This window comes from Aquila chrysaetos, chromosome 13 (genome assembly GCF_900496995.4).
Source record: "Aquila chrysaetos chrysaetos chromosome 13, bAquChr1.4, whole genome shotgun sequence".
In the NCBI taxonomy this organism is placed as follows: domain Eukaryota; kingdom Metazoa; phylum Chordata; class Aves; order Accipitriformes; family Accipitridae; genus Aquila; species Aquila chrysaetos.
Genome location: NC_044016.1, coordinates 29,447,017 through 29,468,679, shown reverse-complemented (window position 1 = coordinate 29,468,679; position 21,663 = coordinate 29,447,017). Strand labels below are relative to the sequence as shown.

At 37.3% G+C, this 21,663-nt stretch overlaps 1 protein-coding gene across 9 annotated transcripts in view; it reads left to right on the top strand.

The window, feature by feature from the left end:
* Window positions 1-21,663, top strand: part of RYR2 (ryanodine receptor 2) — a 456,533-nt gene that overhangs the window by 421,280 nt on the left and 13,590 nt on the right. For all 9 annotated transcript variants that reach the window (XM_030034940.1, XM_041128385.1, XM_041128384.1 and 6 more), the window contains 9 exons: window positions 716-2,019; window positions 2,407-2,471; window positions 4,333-4,480; window positions 6,035-6,121; window positions 6,963-7,181; window positions 9,996-10,126; window positions 10,768-10,810; window positions 13,542-13,675; window positions 21,380-21,440. In XM_030034940.1, coding sequence (XP_029890800.1) covers window positions 716-2,019; window positions 2,407-2,471; window positions 4,333-4,480; window positions 6,035-6,121; window positions 6,963-7,181; window positions 9,996-10,126; window positions 10,768-10,810; window positions 13,542-13,675; window positions 21,380-21,440 — 2,192 coding nt within the window. The remainder of the gene's footprint in view (window positions 1-715; window positions 2,020-2,406; window positions 2,472-4,332; window positions 4,481-6,034; window positions 6,122-6,962; window positions 7,182-9,995; window positions 10,127-10,767; window positions 10,811-13,541; window positions 13,676-21,379; window positions 21,441-21,663) is intronic.

Here is a 21,663-nt window from a genome sequence, read left to right as displayed (position 1 = left end):
TTCATCTAGTGACTAGGTTCAAGGTCCTTTATAGCTAGTACCTGAAATTATGATTCCCCAGAGAACGAGAGCATTGTCAAGAAATACTACTATTTCTTTAGCTCCTTTATGGTATTGTATTAGTGCTTCCAATACCAGACTAACCGGCCGTACACATAGATGATCCAAGGATCTGTTTTTCCTTTTTGCTTCTTAGATGTATCGTATCACATTTATTTTCTTGAGAGAACTGGGAGAGCAGTAAATGCAGCGTAGGTTACATGTAGTGCTACTGCTATGGCTTTGCTCATAGAAGGTCACTGCGAAGCAAACTAAATTCTTAGTATTGTAGGCTGTGCTTCATGAGTAACCTACTGAGTTACTCATCCTAACTCATGTGACACTAGTTCTGTCTATGTTGCACTATAGTAAAATTCATAGTATGCTGCCTTGTGTTTAGTACGATACTAAATATAACAGATGTCTCTCTGTAGGGCTTGTTAGTTCTTCCTTTCTTTAATGGCAAATACTTAGTCACTTTTGTTTTTTCCAAGTCTTAGGGTAGTGTTATTAGTAAAAAATCTATGATTTTACAGCTGGCTTTCTCATGCGAGTGTGTTAGCCAATAGTTTATCAGTCTTACTGTTTGATTATTTCACAAGTCATTGTTACACACTTTTCTTTGCCAAAACATTTGCTGCCATCCGTATCTCTAATTTCATGTCATCACATCTAGGTAATGTTGTGAATGGAACTATTGGCAAGCAGATGGTCGATATGCTTGTGGAATCGTCCAACAACGTGGAGATGATTCTGAAGTTTTTTGATATGTTCTTAAAATTGAAGGATTTGACTTCCTCTGATGCATTCAAAGAATATGACCCTGATGGTAAAGGGATAATTTCAAAGAGGGATTTTCACAAGGCAATGGAAAGCCATAAGCATTACACCCAGTCTGAAACTGAGTTTCTACTATCGTGTGCTGAAACAGATGAGAATGAGACTCTGGACTATGAGGAGTTTGTGAAACGATTCCATGAACCTGCCAAAGACATTGGTTTCAATGTCGCTGTTCTCCTGACCAACCTGTCAGAACACATGCCACATGATACCCGCTTGCAAACTTTTCTTGAACTGTCAGAGAGTGTGCTGAATTACTTTCAGCCTTTCCTTGGGCGCATAGAAATCATGGGCAGTGCAAAGCGCATTGAACGAGTTTATTTTGAAATAAGTGAGTCAAGTCGGACTCAGTGGGAGAAACCTCAGGTAAAAGAGTCAAAGAGACAATTTATATTTGATGTTGTAAATGAAGGCGGGGAGAAAGAAAAGATGGAGCTTTTTGTTAATTTCTGTGAGGATACCATCTTTGAAATGCAACTGGCTGCCCAGATCTCTGAGTCAGATCTGAATGAAAGGTCAGCAAATAAAGAGGAGAATGAGAAAGATAAGCCTGAAGAACAGGATCCTAGAATGGGTTTCTTCTCCCTCGTGACCATGAAGTCAGCATTAGTAGCGCTCAAGTATAATTTAATGACTCTTATGAAAATGCTCAGCATGAAGAGCCTAAAGAAACAGATGAAAAAGGTGAAGAAAATGACCATGAAGGACATGGTCATGGCCTTGTTTTCTTCCTATTGGAGCATTTTGATGGGCTTACTACATTTTGCTTGTAGTGTCGTACGGGGCTTCTTTCGCATCATATGCAGTTTGCTGCTTGGAGGAAGCCTAGTAGAAGGAGCAAAGAAAATCAAGGTGGCTGAACTATTAGCTAATATGCCAGATCCCACTCAGGATGAGGTGCGTGGGGAAGGAGAAGAGGGGGAAAGGAAGCCAACAGAAGCTGCATTGCCTGCAGAAGACTTGACAGATCTGAGAACTTTGTCAGATGAGAGTGATCTACTCTCAGATATATTTGGTTTGGATTTGAAACGAGAAGGTGGGCAGTATAAATTGATCCCTCACAATCCAAATGCTGGTTTGAGTGATTTACTGAGCACTCCCTCCTTAGCTCCAATGCCTGAGGTGCAGGAAAAAATCCAGGTAACTGTATCTTCTTTTTGCTGTATGTTTCTCTCTTTCATATGTTTAGTATAGTCTTGAAACAAAACTTGCGTCTATGTTTTTCTGGGGTTTGTGACAATTTTTTTAAGGAATCGTATATAATTACTGGTGTTTACCCTCTCTGACATCATAAACTTGAATTCCTACAGCTTCCTCTGAGTACATGGTGTTTTGGTTTGCTTTTAATCAGTGTTAAAATGTCTCTTCATTAATGTGAATTGAAGGATCATCTTCTCTCAGGGTTTTGATTTTTTTTGATTATTTTTTTTAAAAAAAGCCTAACATTCTGCACTCTGCTTATCCTTTTAACTAACTCTCTACTGTATAATAGCGTTTAGAAACTTTTTTTAATCTGCCTTTCTGTAGGAGCAGGTGAAAGAAGATGAAAAGGAAGAGAAGGAGGAAACAAAATCTGAACCTGAAAAAGCAGAGTATGTATTACTTTAACCTCTGATCCTATGAAATGTGGTTTGTTTCACTGAAAAAACAGCTTGATTTGTACTTACTTCTTTGCCTTTAATTTTGTGTCCATTCATGTTCTACAGTTAGAATTTTTTTTAACCATCCTCCACATCTGTACACATTTGCAATGAAATGTCATGTAAATGGCATCACTCAGAGATTTTATGAATTTCCCTCTTCCAGCAACATCCTTTGTAATGTTGATTTAGTTTCTTTTAGAATGTGTTTGATTGATTAAGTTTTTCTTGGCAAGTCTGAAAGCTAGAAGAAGACCTGTTGGAAAAATTGTAAGAGTACCTGGGTTCCAGAGACTTGCTATCCATCAGTGGTAGAGACTGAATCTATTTGCCTCTCCCATTTGCTATGACCTGTTTTGAGTTATTTGGATTTTGCAAAACCTTAATATTCCAATGTAATTTTAATTAATTACTGAGTACTGTCACATCTTTACGAAGAACAAGTGTTAGCACTTGATAAATGATCTTTTTAATCTTTTTAGGGTACGTTAAAATCTAATGGTAATGAGATTAACTCAGAATAAAAATAATGGACAGCAAAACATAGTGCTTAGTTTTAGCCAGTAAAAAGTATAGCACTCCATCGCTGTATTTTATGGTTCCTGATACATGTACAATTCTGATACGTGTACAGCTCCTGTAGCTGATATGTCACTGTCAAAATTCTAAGTGGGTCCCATAGTCTCAACCTCTGTGCTTTCTGCTCTCCTGGGATGACAAACACTTGCCAGTAACAAAAGCTCTTCTTCCTGATCAGTACAGCAAATTTCTAATTCAGCCAGTGTAAGTTTGTGAAGGAGAGTCTTGCTGACTTTTGAAGGTCACTTCACTGTTGATTACTCCGCTTGCCTGTGGGAGTTGCAGTGATACATGTATTCTCTGCCAGGAGTGCAGTGCCTGGCACTGTTGGCTGCCCTGAAGCCACTCCTAACGTATGACGAATTTTCAAGTGAACTTCCAAGTGAAAGTTTGTCGAGTGTGTTCTAGTAAGAGAAGCAGCTTAGGAAATCAGTTATTCTGTTTGTAGGTAGGTACAGAGAAGTTAATAATGTAACTTACAAGTTGCCTCTCACTCTGGTTTGGCTTCAAACAGACTTATGTGATCCTTTCATCTAATCATGATGTCAGGTCAAATTAACTTCTATGATAATTCACAGTTCCTTAGATCATGTGTTTGGAGAAGGCAGCCCACTAACTATGACGTTCTGTAATCAGGCAACATGGCGATAATCATACCTCAGATGCTGTCAAGCTTTCTTATTCCTGTCTCCTTCTGGAGTGGGTACTTATGAATTCCGCAGGTGGGCAGAAGTGCAGAATTTAAAACTTGAGGTTTGGCTTGTAAATGCAAGAAGAATCAAAGTTTTCTGCAACCTTTGTGGAAACCAGATAGTTCAAGTGCATGAGGCTGGAGGGGAGCACTTAGCCATATAGGCACTCATGCAGACCTACAGCTGTCAGCTTACAGACACCTGTCAGCACAAGTATTATCTGCACAGTTATGAAGCAGACCCTCAGGTAATAAGCTTGGCAGATTCTCGATTACCTGCCTCTACCAGTTAGCATCTGCACTTCAAGGTGCCAAACCAGTAAGTTTAATTATCTGTAGACTTAACCAGACTGTCACCCTTGCCAGCGCTTTGTCTGAAAAGGGATATGTCTCCTTGTTATTCATGTGTGTGAACTGCATGAGTCATGACTACTTGAGCCTCAGGAAAAGATGCAATTGGCCTCTTTCAAGGTGTGGTTTTAATTTTTTGTTTAGCAGTTTTATTAACTTGACATATTATTTTGGCTTCATTTGTGTCCTAAGAGGAGAAGATGGAGAAAAAGAAGAGAAAGCCAAGGAAGACAAAGGGAAACAGAAATTGAGACAACTCCATACTCACAGATATGGAGAACCAGAAGTTCAGGAATCAGCTTTCTGGAAGAAAATCATTGCATACCAACAGAAGCTTCTTGTAAGCTGTTCTCTAGACTATGTGTTTAGCTGTTGGCAGGGTTATGTACCACCATATTATTCTACCAATGTAAAGACAAATTTGCACCTCATGAACCTCATTTTTCTATCCACCATCATCCATAAAAAGGACATAAAGGCAAAGGTTTAACTGGAATGTTAGAGAAAAGAAACACACAAATAACTTAGCAGACAAGATACTAATCCTTAGGAGGACAATTATTGTCCAAAACCCAGACGTTCAGAGATGCCTGTCCATCATTGGAAAACAGCCATGCATTTTTATTTGAATAAAATGTCCCGAATTTTCACAGCAGCTTGTGAGCCTGTAGGATTTGTCTTTGCCTGAGAGACAACTTTGGGAAATGACAAGTTCACCTGTAAAAAGAATTTATTAAGATACAATGCTTAGCTTAAAACTCGTAAGAAAAGATGTTAGAGATTTTTTTGTGAAATAGCAAGTTATTATTTGTGAAGCTTCTCAAAACCTGTGGAAAACAAGACTAATTAAAATAGTATAACTGTATCTAAGAGTGTCTCAGTAAAATACGATATCCCAGAGTTTTCTGTAGAACTATTTAAAATCCATGCTTTTATTAGCTAGGAGATTCCACACACATTCTGTGAGGCTAGTGTGAAATGGAAAGCAAAAAGAAATACACTTTTACTATATATCTAGTAGATACAATTATGTAGGGACAGCCTACTTCTAACATGAGTAACGTAGCACAACTACAAAACTGCAGTCACAATCTTAATAAGGAATTAGGTATTTAAGTTTTGCTTTTGAACTCAGATTCCTTTTTTAGGCTAATCATGTAGCAGTCATGCAAATTTAATTTAATTTTTCTTCTTATAGTCTCATTTAATAATTCACTAATAGTCATCTAAGGTTAGGGCTAAAAAAATAGAGGAATTCCCATGTGAGAGTGAAAGCATTCAAAATGTGTACTAGAAAGGTTTGTGAATTGTCAGGAAGGGACAAGGCACATTTCTGCAATCTCTTTGATAGCATCCATTATGTGGGAGAAGCTTTCTACCCTTGGTACTTAGCTCACAGATGAACTTTTTGTAGATCTAGTAAAAATGCAATTGATTTTGGAATAAAAAAAGATTTAAAATTAACTTATATGCAGACATTTTTGTTTCTTGGTAAAAGTAAAAATTTGCCATATGCAAGAATATTGAGGTAGAGGGAAGATAGAGATTTCTGTATTACTATTACATTACTATTACATTCTGATGTCTCTGTGTTGTCTCTAAGTGTATTGAGAGGATAATGAAAAAGATGTAAGAAGTAATTAGAAATCCTTCATCCCTTTCTGCATGGAGTGAAACAAAAGGCTCTTTATCCATTATTGCACATATGGAGTAGGAGAGAATTTGTACAATACATCACTCAAAATGTTTGATTTTTTCTTTTTTTTTTTTTTATTTCTAATTCTGTTAAAAAGTTCCATAGGGGAAACAACAAAACACCCCCATGCAACAACCTAATAATGATTGTGGTATCATTATTAGGCGAAGTGTATTTAAGTTCTGTTTCTATTTTCAGAATTATTTTGCGCGAAACTTTTATAACATGAGGATGTTGGCGTTGTTTGTTGCTTTTGCCATCAACTTCATCCTGCTTTTCTATAAGGTAAACTTGTCAAAATATTACTTTTCAAGTTGTATGCTGAAAAACGTTCAGGTTTTGTAGATAGTATACTACGGTAAAACTGCCTAGCCTTACAGATTAAATACCTGCCTCATACTGCCGCTTCAGAAATCTAACATAGTGAGAACTAAAGTGTTTGTGTGAAGTAATAATAGACTTGCAGTACACAAATAGCTATTTACAAAGTTCTGTGCTGTAACAGAGGCAGCAGACTGAAAGACGTACCCATGCTTCAGATGCTCCATTTCACAGTACTTCACTGGCAACTTAAACTAATACGTGTCAGCTGAGATATTTTCTTGTGCCATTATGTTCCCCTGAAAGGGTGTGTACAGCAAGGAGAACTCACATCATCTTAAGCTGCCTAGAATATCGCTGACCATCTTTGTCAAGACTTTTAGCATTGTTAATACAAGTCTATAGAGTCTTCAGACTCGAATCACTTTCTGGCAGAGCCCTGCTGATAGAGACTACTTGTGGGAATGTCAGGAGTTGACTGGGTTTCCTCCGGGAGGGCTATGCCCTTTCTTGAATTTGAGGTGATAAAGTTCAGCATAGCCCAAATTTGCTACCGTGGACAGAGAGTGGGGAAAAAAAAAAAAAAAAAAAAAAAAGAAAACGCACACTATCACAGATTGGTGTAACAAAATGCAAGGGTCTTTGTGAGGTATTCTCTGTGGAAATTTTTATGCAACAAATGCTTTTCTCACAATTATATTGTCCTTGGTATCATTGTTTTCAGTTATACTACTTAGCTTGTAGTAGTGTAAAGCTCCTGTCAAAGGAATACAGCCGCAATATTAAGATTAAGTGATTTAAACAGGTCTCCACCTCTGCTGTGACAGAAGAAAAGGAAGTTCCTGTGGTATCTGCTGCTGAAAGTACCAAGTTAAACAGCCTGGAAAGCGACAACCAGAGGATCATTGCAGTGCATTATGTCCTGGAAGAAAGCAGTGGCTACATGGAGCCCACGCTGCGGATTTTGGCCATCCTGCACACAGTCATCTCATTCTTCTGCATCATAGGGTATTACTGTTTGAAAGTAAGAAAAACTGAACACTGTTTTTTCTTCTAGCTCCCAAGTTTTTTTATCCATCGAGTGGTATAAATTGGAACAAAGTCATAGCAACTTTGCTTAAGCAGGTTGAGGGACCACGTAAAGAAACCCTATTCTGTTAGTGTAACCTACACAGAAATCGTGTGTTAGGTAATGTATGAATTCAGGCAGTTACAGGCCAGACCCTGATTTGCTCTGCTGACACAGGGTCATAGGATCAGCATTTGCACCGTTACCATGTCAGCCAGATAATTACAGCAGTAACGTATATGAGAAGCTGCTTGTGATTGTCAAAGACAAGCGGTGAATGCGCATGGTGAGAGGAAGCTAGGTGACAGTGTCTGCATTACTAATCTGTCAGCTGGGTCATTTGAAAAGCATGCAGCATTTTGGACTACCCCTACTGCATGGTGTGGCTGTAGACAATGCCTACTTTTCATACACACTCTCGTGGTAGTGTTTTGGCAGGAATTTCAGCATCTTTTAAAGGATTATCTTGCAGGAGACCTCTGCTAGGGATGTAAGAAATAAAGATCCTACCTTTATTGGCAAAATGCTGCTTCTGGTTTAGGAAGACCAAATGCCATAAATCTCTAGAGCTGGGAGGAGTGCATCTGGGATGTATTTCCCCCATTTTTACACTCTTCCCGAGGCAAAAACTATAGGTCAAAGTGCAAGATAGTACTAAATTAAATGGACCTTTGCTATGACCCAGTATGGCTGCTTATTTGTCCTTACAATTATAATTTCTTTATTAAGCTTTTATGTGGTCCTTCATATTTTTCTTTTCCTCTTTTAATGGATAATACTTTTTCTGTGCTAAAAAGATGCAATCTGCATTTGTAGTTGAGGCAAAAAGTCATCATACTACTTCATTAATTGGTTGATTTTCATCTCTACTTTAAGTGTGTCTGCAGGTCAATAAATAATAAAACACATTTTCCTGTTTCACTGGTTGGCATGCAGCATGAAAGCTTAGATTTCTGGCTTTTGAGATGTCTTTTTCTCCCACCTCATAGCTTTTTTTTTCCCCCCACTATGACTTTTTATGCTACTTTCCCACATTGTTTTTTTGAACTATGTTTTTTCTCAGACTAGAAAGCAAAGACGTTATTATCATTATTCACCATAGTGAGTTGCCTTCTTTCCAATTCTGAAACCCTGCAGAAAAGACCAAATATGGTTTCAGTCTCTGTCTGGAGGTATACTGATTTCAAAATTAAGAATATTCATAACTGCAGGTCTGTGTATGATATGTTTGCTTCTGGAGATTGCTCTGCATGAAATCTGCTAAATTTTTCTCAATTAGCTGTCTGAAAATAAGATTGGAACTATTGTTATTGTAACTAATGCAATCACCATGTTGCTTGGGTAGTCTAATACTTATTACTTTTTCAGTATACTCATGTCCAGTCTTGACTAGTAATACAGCCAAGGTGGGTAATGCAGGGTGGGTGAATTCTGGGGACCTGTGAAATAATTCCAGGGAAGAGTAGGATTTATTTTTTGTTGGTAACAGATTTCTAAGAAAAATCCACTCCGCTGGGACCACTAGTTACATCTGCCTTCTTGGAATATACTTTTGAATGTCATCCAGATGATGAAAGAGAGTTGTAGGTAAAGCCTGATCCTTACTGCTCAGGTGTCTCAGCTGCTGGCAAAGAACTACAAAGCACAAATCAAGTATATGGAATGTGAATGTGATTGAAGGATTTTTCTTTTTACTGCTTCCAGCCTTTCTTTGCTTCCCACTGTAAAACCTCAAGAATTCTTTAATGAATTGTTCTGGTTTCAGCTGGGATAGAGTTAATTGTCTTCCTAGTAGCTGGTGCAGTGCTATGTTTTGAGTTCAGTATGTGAAGAATGTTGATAACACTGATGTTTTCAGTTGTTGCTAAGTAGTGTTTAGTCTAAAGTCAAGGATTTTTCAGCTTCTCATGCCCAGCCAGCGAGAAAGCTGGAGGGGCACAAGAAATTGGCACAGGACACAGCCAGGGCAGCTGACCCAAACTGGCCAACGGGGTATTCCATACCGTGTGATGTCACATCTAGTATAGGAACAGGGGGGAGTGGGGGCGGGGAATCGCCGCTTGGGGACTAGCTGGGTGTCGATCGGTGCGTGGTGAGCAATTGCACTGCTCATCATTTGTACATTCCAATCCTTTTATTATTGCTGTTGTCATTTTATTAGTGTTATCATTATTGTTATTAGTTTCTTCTTTTCTGTTCTATTAAACCGTTCCTATCTCAACCCACGAGTTTTACCTCTTTTCCCAATTTTCTCCCCCATCCCACTGGGTGTGGGGGGAGTGAGTGAGCAGCTGCGTGGTGCTTAGTTGCTGGCTGGGGTTAAACCACGACACGAATGAAAGGCAACCTCTAACACCTCTGGATATCAAAATGCAATCCAAAAGTCTGATCCCAAATTAATATTTTGGAAGTAGAATTTCTAAGCATTTAAAAATTATTTTTATTTTAGCTCTCTTTCACTTGACTATCTCTAATAGCTCCATAGCACAGAAGAACTATTTTTATTTGAAGAATACCTTTTCAGGGTTTTTGGCCATCTTTTTACAACTGTGTGGTACACTGTAGTTATATGATTCTGAATGACCTGGTCCTTGTGCATCTACACCTTTGCAGTATTGTGGGCAATTATCAAGTCTTTTAATTTTTTAAAATACTGGTTTTGGTTTGTTCAGTTTTCATACTTAATTTTTCATAACAATCAGCTTTTCTTAAAAATCTGCAGACATCTCAGTGCATTTTAAATAATTCCTGATATTTTTTCAACTGCAGGTTCCACTGGTTATTTTTAAGAGAGAAAAGGAAGTGGCAAGGAAATTGGAATTTGATGGGCTGTATATAACTGAACAGCCATCAGAAGACGATATTAAGGGACAGTGGGACAGACTCGTAATCAACACACAGTGAGTTTTTACCTGCTTGATCTCTTTATAGCTTCGCAAGGAATTGTTCTTCAATCTCCACAATTATATAGTTGATCGTCCAGCTTGTCTGAAATAAACAATTGTGAGGCATGTATTTCTAGCAAGGATATATAAAATATTTCAGGCACCTGTTATGCTAATGTTCACTATTACTTTTTAATCTTATTCATTCCCACGTTTATGATGTAAAATTATTTCTGTTCCATAAAAGAAAAAAAGTGGCAATGAATTTCTTTTGGTAAGCACAGTGATGGTTGTGTATTGCTGTCAATTTAAGGGTGGGCTGTGCTTTGCAGCCTCTTAGTGTCTCTTGAAGGCTCTCCTTCAGGAACATATTTAAAGTCCTGACTCTCTGCCTGGTGGGCCTGTGTGATCCAACTGCTTTAGAACCCTGTCTGTAGGCATCGGCTCTGCCACTCTTTCCCAGTCACATTGACATGGTAGGCTGAATGCCATTTGGCAACTTTCATTCCAGTGACTTCACAAATGACTAGCTGGCGACAGCAGCAACAAAAAGCCGCTTAAAACCAAAATCAGTATGTAATTTTTATGGCATCTAGTAACTACTGCATCTTCTCATGATTGTCTAAAATGTAATCTTGTTTATCTGTGTTTTTCAGGTCTTTTCCAAATAATTACTGGGACAAATTTGTGAAAAGAAAGGTAAGGCTTATTTTTAAAAATATGGATGAAGTTAAGATAAAGTTCTAATGCATGTATATTTTTGTGTTTGAAGAAATATGGACGACACTGTTTTGAAATATAACTTTGATTCTGTGTAGATTTCCATATTTACCATTTTAAAATACACAGAATTCCCCAGTCACCTCATGCTTACAACTACTTCTGTGTGGTTTGGATAGTTACTCTTTCAAACTTTTTCTACATACAGCTTGCTATATAAAACAGGAGTTCAAATACATTCATGAAATTCTGTGGAGAATTTCTGTGTACACTTGTATGTATATTGCAACATACGTAAATTGTTTGTGTGTATTTATGTATTCACCTCCATGCACACAGAATAGAGAGTCACTCACCCAGGAGAGGGTTAGAAAGGAATTTAATAAGAAGGTAGGACAGACTGAGATGTTTAGGCACAGGGCATAGTCAGACAACTGTACTGACCGGCAAACTATATGTATATGCATCTGGCCCTTTTTGTCCCTTACCATTCTCTTTTCCCGCACTTGCTCCTCCCCAAATCACCTAAATCCATCCCTTTTCCCACCTTTGCTTCCTCCCTATAACATCCAATAGTAAGTTCTGTGCAATCCCCAAATGCTCTTCCCTTGCCATCCTATAATGTATCCCACATCCTTTGGCAGTAACCCTCTTAGTCTGAACGGTGATCTGGAGAGCTACTCCCAGTGACTCATCTTGATGGGGTTCACACCTGGACACTGGGGCCGAGGCTCTCCTGGGACAGCCCTGGGAGGGACCAGGCAGGGTGTCTACTCACTGGGAGTCTGTAATTTGGGTTCCTGCCTGCCATTTTGCCCCTCTGCTCCTCTACGCTTGAGGAGATGGGCCTTTAATGGGCTGATGGCTCTGTGATGGGCCTGGGAGTAGCTGGGCAGGGTGTTCTTTGGACTGTCCCCCAACCAGTCTCTCTGTGGTCCTTTGTGGGTGTGCAGATGAGCTTTTATAATGAGCTTTTATAACATAACCTAAAAATCTCTCTCTCTCAAAAATAGTCCTCCATAAGCAGAGACTGTTGAAGTTCATTTCTTATGAATGTTATGTCAAATGTTTTCTCAGCTCGCTCTTAGAAAATAAATGTAATGTATGTACTATAGCTTAGAACAAGAATAATCTTCCTAGTGCATTTTGGTCACAATTGAAAAAGGTTATTTATGTTGTTGGATCAGATTTACCCTTCCTTCATACCATTTAATGCCAATGTTGAATCACACTTTGGGAAACATGTCTTTTGAAATACGAGCAGCTCTTCTGCTTCATAGCAGTTTTACGTCAACCTGTCTAAAAAATGCTTTGACTTGTGTATTCGTTTTGCTGTTGAAAGTAATTTTTCATATTTGAAGTTGTTAGATACGTATTTCTATCTGTCTATCTAAGCAGAGAGGAGGGAGTAGCTTGCACAGAGTACTGAAGAAAGAAAGTAAAAATCTACATTGCTTCTGTCAACGTAGTAGGTCAAGGAAGGTTCCTATTAAAAGGAAAGGAGCATGGTTAAAATTGTGTGGAAGATTTGGTACTTTAGCTTTGGCTGAGGAACTGCTCTGCATAGATTTAAGTGCCTTCAAATGCAGTACTTTGCAAAGAATGTTTTCTTTTATATATATTTATATTTATATATAAACATACTTAAATCCCAAGTCTAGTGAATGATCCACAGTCATGAAGCACTGTTTTCAGGCATGTGACAAAGAAGGCTTGTCTCTCAAAATCTGCAAAAATACCTATAAAGATTTAATGCAATGCTTATTAGAAAGCTGGTGAAATACCACCTCACCTGCAGGAGTCATTCAGTTATGATCTTGTTATCCAAGTTTTTGTATTTCTTTGAGTATTCTGTTTGAAAATGAGAAGTGAGAGATAATATTTAGGAAGGAGCTGTGTGTTCACTGAAAATGAGAGCAAGTAAATGTTCATTTCCAGAAAAGTTTCTTATGAAACATGTTAAATTTTGTAAGAAAGAGATGGGGGATAGTTTGAATTCACTGAAAATAATTCTTAGCTGTAACTCTCTGTTCAAGATCTTTTTATTCCTATAAATTCTATGTGTATTATAGTTTCATTGCATTATTAACTAAGAAAAATAAGATCATAAAATTATGCAATGCAGCTAGCTAATAAGTGAGGGCATTTTTCACAACTATTTCAATGTGAAATACTTCCCCTTAAAAGAAAAAAAAAATAATCCCAAATTCCTAGTCAAGATGTTCAGGTTATTTGAAAAAAACTTTTTAAACAGAATAAATGTGTGTTGGTTGGGGTTTTTTTTTTTGTTTTTTTCTTGAAAGGAATGACTAGTAAGGGTCAAATACTGTCTTTGAGAAATCATATTTTAATCAAAGCTTTTCACGTACCTAGGATATTCAAAATATCTCTTTCCTGTGTGACCTCACAGTGTATTTTTTTTCTGTCCGCGATGATATCGATTTAGATATTCTCCTTCTGCTGGGTTGCTTTCCTCATCCTGTTTTCATTAAATGAGTAGGAAAAATCTTATCTTTGACATCCACCTCTTGCCTCTATTGAACTGATTGCAATTGAGCAGAAAAAAAAAAATTACTGACTGATATTATAGACAGATGGAAACAAACATGTGAAAAAGACTGTGTATGTTAAACCTCCTGTCTTCAGAAACCAGGCTAAAAACCAGCTGGTCTACCCAACTGATTCTCTTGAATATTCCTCCTTACTTTAGGTCATGGATAAATATGGTGAGTTCTATGGCCGTGACAGGATCAGTGAGTTACTAGGAATGGACAAAGCTGCTCTCGATTTTAGTGATGCTCGAGAAAAGAAGAAACCAAAGAAGGATAGCTCCTTATCTGCTGTGTAAGCATTTGCTTCTGGTTTGTTTGTGTGGTTGGTTTTCTCTGGGGTTTTTTTCTTTGTTTGTTTTGGGGTTTTTTGTCGGTTAAAATTAAGCATTCAAGGTTTGTCATTCAGCTTTGAATTTTCTTCTTGCTCTTTTATGTATAGCTGTATAAGATACATCAATTCTTAAGTTGAATGATATAGTGAATTTATTTCATTATAGACAGCGTATCTGCAGTACTCCACTGTTTTTTATGTATGAAGATTTAGTTTAGTGCACAGCTGCTTGAATGCATCACATTCCTCCTGTTTTGATAGTGTCATTACAATGAGGCTGGAAATTCCTTTTCATAGTTCAGCTCAGCTGGAAAGAATGGGCAAAATTGGCACTGTGTGTTCTGATTATAAAGAAATGATGGAATAAATTTAAGTGATAGTGACCAGCAAAATCTGGGAAGTTGGATGATTAGTCTTTATATCTTTTTATAATTTGTTTTCCCTAAACTGTGTATTTGCCTGTCATCTGAGAGACAGACCTGAAAAAAAAGCCCCTGGACATTCAGAGTAATTGCATTCATTTTCCTTCTTAGGGAAGGGTCATCGTCAGTTTTTCTTAAGCACTGCAAAAATGTTTTTTCCAATTCTGCATTATAAAAAAGATATTCAAATAAATAGAATATATTTTAGCAGATGGACTTTTAATGCTGCAGAGATTCTAATGTAAGGGTTTATTTATACCTTTCTTTAAAAGCAACATTTTATCAATGGGTTTGGAAAGATTATAAGAGGTAGACAGTGGGACCACTAGTAGATTAGAACTGCATTGACGCAAGGGCTGATTTTGTAAAGAAGGATCCTTAATATCTATCTTTTGTAAAGACGGATGAATAAACCTGGAGTCCATCTAAACAATCAATCCTGTGCAGTGTTAAGGCCCCAGGACTCTGTGGCATTGCAATACTAAATAAAATTTAATACTGTGGGAGAAGTACTTTCCAGAATACTTTCTTACCTGCTGTTTTGCTGCTGGTTTATAGTAGAACCCATGCTTGAGTTTAGAAAAAAATATATATTTTTGTTACTTTTATTATTGGTATAAAAAGAAAATGAAACTACTTTCCCTTCCCTGTGTGCTCATGACTCACATTTGGGAAGAAATTTGAAACAATGTTTCTGTGAATACTCTTGAAAAAACAGACCAGAATGAAGCAGTTGGAGAAGAGTGATGAAATACTTAATTTCAGAACTGGGCCTGAAGGATGTCAGTTTTTCGTTACATCTCTAACGTCTACTCCATGTTATGTACATTTGAAAAAAAAAAAAAAAATATGACCTCATCCATCTTTCATGTTCTCCCTGGAAAAATCATTCCATCCTTATAATAGTTGAATATGCTGTGGGAAAATAAACAAGTATGAAAGAAATTTACAGAACCATTTGCATAAAATTCATATGCTTCAGGAAGGTACACGTATCCACTTTTTAACAGTTTCAAAAATGAACACTAATGAAGCTACTAAAACTTAAGCATATTCCAGATTCAACATTTGAAATATATTTACAGTGCAATGAAGAGAGGTGGGAAAAGCACTGGAATTGAACTCTTACTGCACCACTTTGGGGCAAAAAACCCAGGAGAATGCTATGACCTGGTGCAGATCCCAGCTCTAGTGCCTCTGCTTCTGCGTGTGCCAGCAGGAGATGGCCCAGCCTGAGGCCAGAGCCCATGCCTATGTATCTCTCAACACAGAAGGGAAATGCAGCATGTAGCATTTACATTCCCAGTACAAACGAACCAGGTTTTTCTTCTGTCTCCTTGACCCCTAGCTCCTACTGTTTCTTCCCCTTTCCTGTGGGCAAATAACATCGGATTCCCTTCCATCTGTCTTTCTGCAAGGGACTCAGAGCACTCTACTTGCAAGTGACCATGCTCCTTCAGAAGCTCCTACCCATCCCGCTGATATACTGCATAAAAAATGGATGCAGTCTTGAGTATTTTTTTAGTATATATATTTAAATTTATAAATATATATTTAATTATTTAAATACATTGCAGTATTGTTTAAATATAACCAGCTAAGGCAGATGATGCAGTTGGAGCTTTACTGTAGATTAGACAGTAGAGACAGTTAAAATTTGTAAACTGGGATTGAGACAGTGCACTGTTTTTCCATTGAATAAGTTTCCCTTCTGGGGTGGATGGTGTTAAACTAGCTGCAGCATGGATGAAGTATATTTGAGAGAATAATATGAAAGACACAAAGATGAAATTTATTTATCAGAGGTATCATACTGAGGATTACCTCTCAGTCCCGTTACCTTCCTAACTGTTGTTAGTTCTGGGGTCATTAGTTTAGTCAGAGTCAACAGAAGGGGCAGCTGAGGCTCAAGCATCTGCAGCAATCAGTGACATAAGGCTAATTTGGGGGAAAATAAGCAGGGCATCTGTTGAATGCTCATGTGGTAGAAGAATTCTTCCCTTTTCAAGAAGGGAAAACTGTAAATAATTTTCTCCTGGAAGATGTGAGGTTTCCATAGTTTGACGAGAAGATAAACCATGTCATAAATGTGAAGTGTACAAACAATGAGTGCAGCTGGCCTCAGAATGTGAAAGAGGTTAAAAGGTCTTATTCTTCCTTGTCACGAGAAACAATAACCTAGGTTTTCAAAGGATTCTGGAGCAGGTAGGCCCCTTGGTAGTAATGTAGTATCTTGGATTACAGTATTGTCTCTGATAAACTAGTAGACTTTCCCCTCAGGTGACAGCCTGCCTTTTGCCCATAATGGCTGGTGAAAAAGTAAGGGATTTTATCTGACGTAGTTTCTACACCTGAAGTCCCAAAATTTATACCTGATACGATGTCACCACAGGTTTTACAAACCTGTGGATGTGCCTGTTTGGCCAAATAGAAGTGTATATCTGCAAGTGGGTAGTGGCTTCAGCCTTCATGGTTGAGGCAGGCATAGTTACCGTTAACATACAATGTCCAAATTCCCAGCCTGTTCCATTGAGAGGAATGATGGATATGTGGGAAACTCAACTTCAAGCCTTTCCACTTACAGATGCTAATGTAAGATAGCTCGTCCTTTGATTATTTACTTCGGAATCTTAAGCCTAGTGTATCTTTCCATAGGCTTTGTGTAGGATACCTTAAAGTCATAATCTATTCTATGCGCTGTATCTCCACAGCAGACAGATAACTTAAAGACACTGAGTAACTCATTGTTTTGCTTTGTTTTGTTTTGTTTCGGTTCAATGCTTTCTTTTTGTAGTGGTCGGCTAGCACCATTCTCTGTAACATATCACCTGCTGATGTTGTTCCGTGCCCAGCACAAAATGAGCACTATTTCACACAGTGCAATAGAAAAGATAATATTTCCTACCCAGTTGACCAATTAATAAATAATGAATGTTTCTAATCTGATAGAATGCTTTCTATTGTAAAAATTGTAACATTAACAGAAGATCTTCCTAAACACGTACGTTGAAACTCATTAATTGATAAGATTGATCATATTTTCATTAATGATTTTTCTTATACCTTCAGAAAAATGGGTCATCTTTCTGAACTGTTTTCTCTGTTAGAGTAGCCTCCTGAAACAACCTGAAAGAACCTTTAACAGAAAATTTCAGTGTCTGCTAAGAAAGTTAATGTGAAGAGCTAACTAATTAAAACTGACTCTTCCCAGTTTTAGTTTGTCTGTCGTTTTGGAAAAAGGTTAAATGCTGCTGCAAGGCTATTTTTCGGTCTGAGCTTAGAGTAATGATAGTTGTTCCTCAGCTGGCAATGCCCTGTAGCTGCTCTGAACTGCTCTGATGTATAAACATTAAAATTATTCAGGCTGAAAAGTTCAGAATTTTCTGATTCCAGTTAACATTAGTATCATTTGATTGCCTGAGGATTTTTTTTTTAAAGGGAAGAATAACTTTTGAAAACCTACTATGTTACACTTGGAACAGCTGAATGCAGTAGGCCTTTAGAAAGAAGCTGTAAAAATTCTGGCTGTTGTTGAAGGTGATGAAATACTAGTGCAAGTTGCAGCCAAATGTAATACAGGCAATTTCTTAGCATTTTCCTATCATTTATTCACATTGTGCATTCTCACACTGTGCCATCGTTCACTGTCGCTAAACTTGGCTACTATAACTACAGTACTCAGTGCATGACAACCTGGTCAATGGTGCAGAAAGAAGTCAAATAAAAATTCATTCAGATCAAGAAATCCATCCAATATAATACTAGCTGATGATATTCCAAGGGAAACTTGAAACCATACTGTCACTTTTTGATTCACAGCTGTAGAGCTTTATTTTTATATGACCTCATATTCTTTTAAGTCTTTGAGCTACTTGGTCAAGGTAGTGAGCAGAAATAAACAGGAGAATGCAGTATTATGCATGTTATTGCGTTGCTATCCATATCAGACTTACTTTAAAAAAATGAAGATACAGAAAAATGAACTGTTCCTTTTTCCATATAGGTCAATATTCACTTTATTTTTAGGATCTCTACAGCTATTGCTGTTTGTAAAATATAAAACCATCACATTAAATCGACTAGAGATGAGTTCCCCTAGTGCTGGGTTTTTTTGCCATTTCATGAGAGAGTATCCTGCCTGTCCATAAGCAGTCCTGTCCGTGGTGTTTCATATGCAAGACAAATATAGTTATGGATAGGTGGAATGTAGTCACAAGAATATGCCTGACACTGAGTGGTATTGGGTCAGAATAAAGTAAGGAATTAACTTGCTACAATAATATTTTCAGAAATAAATTTCAAGAGGTTCATTTTACCACCTGAATATGTTACTGAACAATATTTCAGTGAGAAACTGTTCTTAACATTTCTGATCCTTTTTTTCCCCCTTTTCCCTCTAGGACAGGGTTTTCTATAAATTTTTATTTCTTTAATAACTCAAATTTGGGGCTAGAAAATTTTCTTATAACTTGGAGTTGATGAAAATGGTATCGGCAGCTCTTAGCTGTGCTAGACTGTTGTTGGAGAAGCCATTTGATTGTTCAAGAAGCACTCCTAGCTTTGGTGAAAGGGCAGCATGCTAGATTTATCTTTGAGTACTCTATGGTATCTGGACCATAGTGCACTGTAGGGACCTTTGAGACTAGTATGATTCTAATGATTTCAAGATATGAATGCGGATTTTGTTACGGATGCATCTTTCCATCCTTGTAAACTTGAAAGCCTGTTAGAAAAAAACTTGCAGCTTTTATTTCTTTGGTGTATGTAGTTTGTTATACAAATATCAACCCTGCGATCCTAATCAGACAGTAAATGTCAGCCAGTCACTATGGCCCGAGTCACCATGGAAGAAACTTTGGTGAAAACTTAGGCTTTAGTTTCTACAGAGCTGCTGTCTGCCATGAAGAGAATAATGAAGCAAAACGAGTTGCTGACCATGTCATCAATATGCCTAGTAAACTGTGATCAACTCTCATTCTTTAAAAGAGTTTTGTGCCACCGTATGAGGAGTTTTAGATTTGTTAACCTAGAAATTTGTTGCCTTTGCATACGTTAAAAAAAACCCCAAACCACAGGTAAAATGGTAAGAAAGAAAATTATAGTCTGTTGAATCTTGTCTAACTAGATAATAGGCTCTAGAGTTCACCATTAGTCTCTGTGCTTATGTTATTTTTGTCTTTAGAGAGCATTAATAATATAACTGTGCTCTTTTAACTGCTCTGAGCTAAATGTGTAGTCCTATGGAAATTCAATAAAGGCAGAAAAGTATAATTCACTGTGAGTAAAGGGTAAAAAAATTGACCCTAAATGAGTTACTGTATCATCTAAATGTTTTCTGCATGGAAATAAAATGTATGTATGAAAGATCTGCCATATGTAAATTTGAGAGCAAGGGTCAAATCTTTCATAAATCAGAGAACTTCTACTACATTTCTTCTGCTTTTCCCTTTTTGTTCAAGTAGACTAATATACTTCAGAAGGACAAATGAATTCTTAATTAAAATAGGCTGTAGACTATTTGGAGTAGATGTCTGGATCTAAGTTTGATTTAATGCTGTTTTTCAGTTATAGTAGCTCCACTTATATCTATGTAGTGTTTATACTGTTATACAGAACGTTCAACTTGAGTCTTTTGCCTTTTAGTTTTATGTGTAAAAATGGTGTTAATTATTGGTTGTATTAAAGAGTAAATACTGTTGCATACAAGTAGGAGTTTGGTATTTTGATGGCAAAGTATTCCTTGGGAGTGTAATATTCAAATAAAACTATTATTTTTATGTGGTTAGTGGCTCTGGTTATAAAAGTATGAATTTTGGAAATCAGACCTCGATAGACCAGGTTTTAAGTCTTGGTATTCCATCTAAGGGCTCAGACAATTCCATATAAATATTTGGCACAGAAGTACTATGTGCTTTTGTATGTGGCAGGTGTATGACATCTGCCAGCATTATTTCGACTTGTTTAGTCCTTGTCAGCAGCTCTTTCAGGAATTCACTGACATTTTAAGGGTAAAAGCAGGACAGATGACATGCTATTATTTATATTTGTTCCTGAGTTGTGATCCAGGCTTAGAATTTTTTTGTGTCAATATAATATGATGATCCAAACCTTTCCAAAAAGAAAAAGTCAAAAACTAGAGAGGACAAGATACAGTTACAAACAAAAATGGTAAACATCTTGTTTGGTAACTTAGTTGTATCACTTCTCTATAGAGGAAAAAAAATGCTTCAAGCAAATTAATGGGTTTAATTCTAGGTCAAAAAATGTAGCCTAAAGTTGAGACATTTATTTGTGTTGATAGAGTAAGAGGAGAATTAATACCTAAAAGTATTAATTAAAGAAATACAAGGGAAGAATTTAGAGAGAATAGTTTACAATATCAGTCTGTACAACATAAAAGTTTGTTGGAGACAGGAGAATAGAAGAGGCTAACTGGCTAATATAACAAAGCAACAAAAACTGTGGAAGAAACTGGGAGCCCAGAGCTGGACCCAGCACCCCAGGGGTGGCCTTACCAGTGCTGAGTTCGAGGGGAAGGATCACCTCCCTCGACCTCCTGGCAACGCTCCTCCTCACGGAGCGCAGGGTACTGTTTGCCTGCTTTGCAGTGAGGGTGCGCTGCTGGCTTATGCTCAACTTGCAGCCCACCAAGAACCCCAGGTCCTTTTCTGCAAAAGCTTTTAATACACATTTCTCTTTCATTCCCATTTATTCCTGATATCAGTGGAAAAGCAAAGCACACGAGTGCTGAGATTCATTTCACCTTGCTTTGTCTTTAATGTCATCTAATTGTATCACCGAAGGTATGCTATCGTAACTAGTGGTAAAGAATTGGCATTTTGGGGTACAAATTCTCCGACCTTTTTTGACAGCTACTTCAGGCTTAGGTGGGTCGCATTTAAAAAAAAAAACAAACATATCTTTTTTTCTCCATGCATTATAAAGACAGTTGATTTCATTTGTTTGTCTGTGATAACGTTGTAGACATTGATCAGCATTAAGTCTGATGAATCCAAACCACTATTTATTAATTTGTTTTTCTGTTTGTTTTTTTTCTTTGGACAGGTCCATTCCAGAGTTAAAGTGTGAATTAGAACAAGGTTCTGATGTATTTCAGCTTTTGGAGAAGTAGATCAGCTGTTGTCTCCTGTGTTTATGTGGCGATACACTTCCTACAGATTGTGTTGCATATTTTCCTATTGTGTTTTGATATAAAATGCAATTTATTTTTTTATTTTTACAGGCTAAATTCCATTGATGTTAAGTATCAGATGTGGAAATTAGGAGTTGTTTTCACTGATAATGTAAGTTTATCAGTATATATATACACACACACATAAATATATGTATATATTCACCTGCTAAAAAGCAATATACACTTGTTAACCAGAAGTGCTTCAAAGGGAGGTGTGAAATACTCTGGATTATAATTTATTTACTACATAGATGAAGAAAATCTTGGAAACTTAAAAAGGCATTGCCGACATCTTTTCCCAGTTACATAGGTATTAGTCTATAGAACCTCAG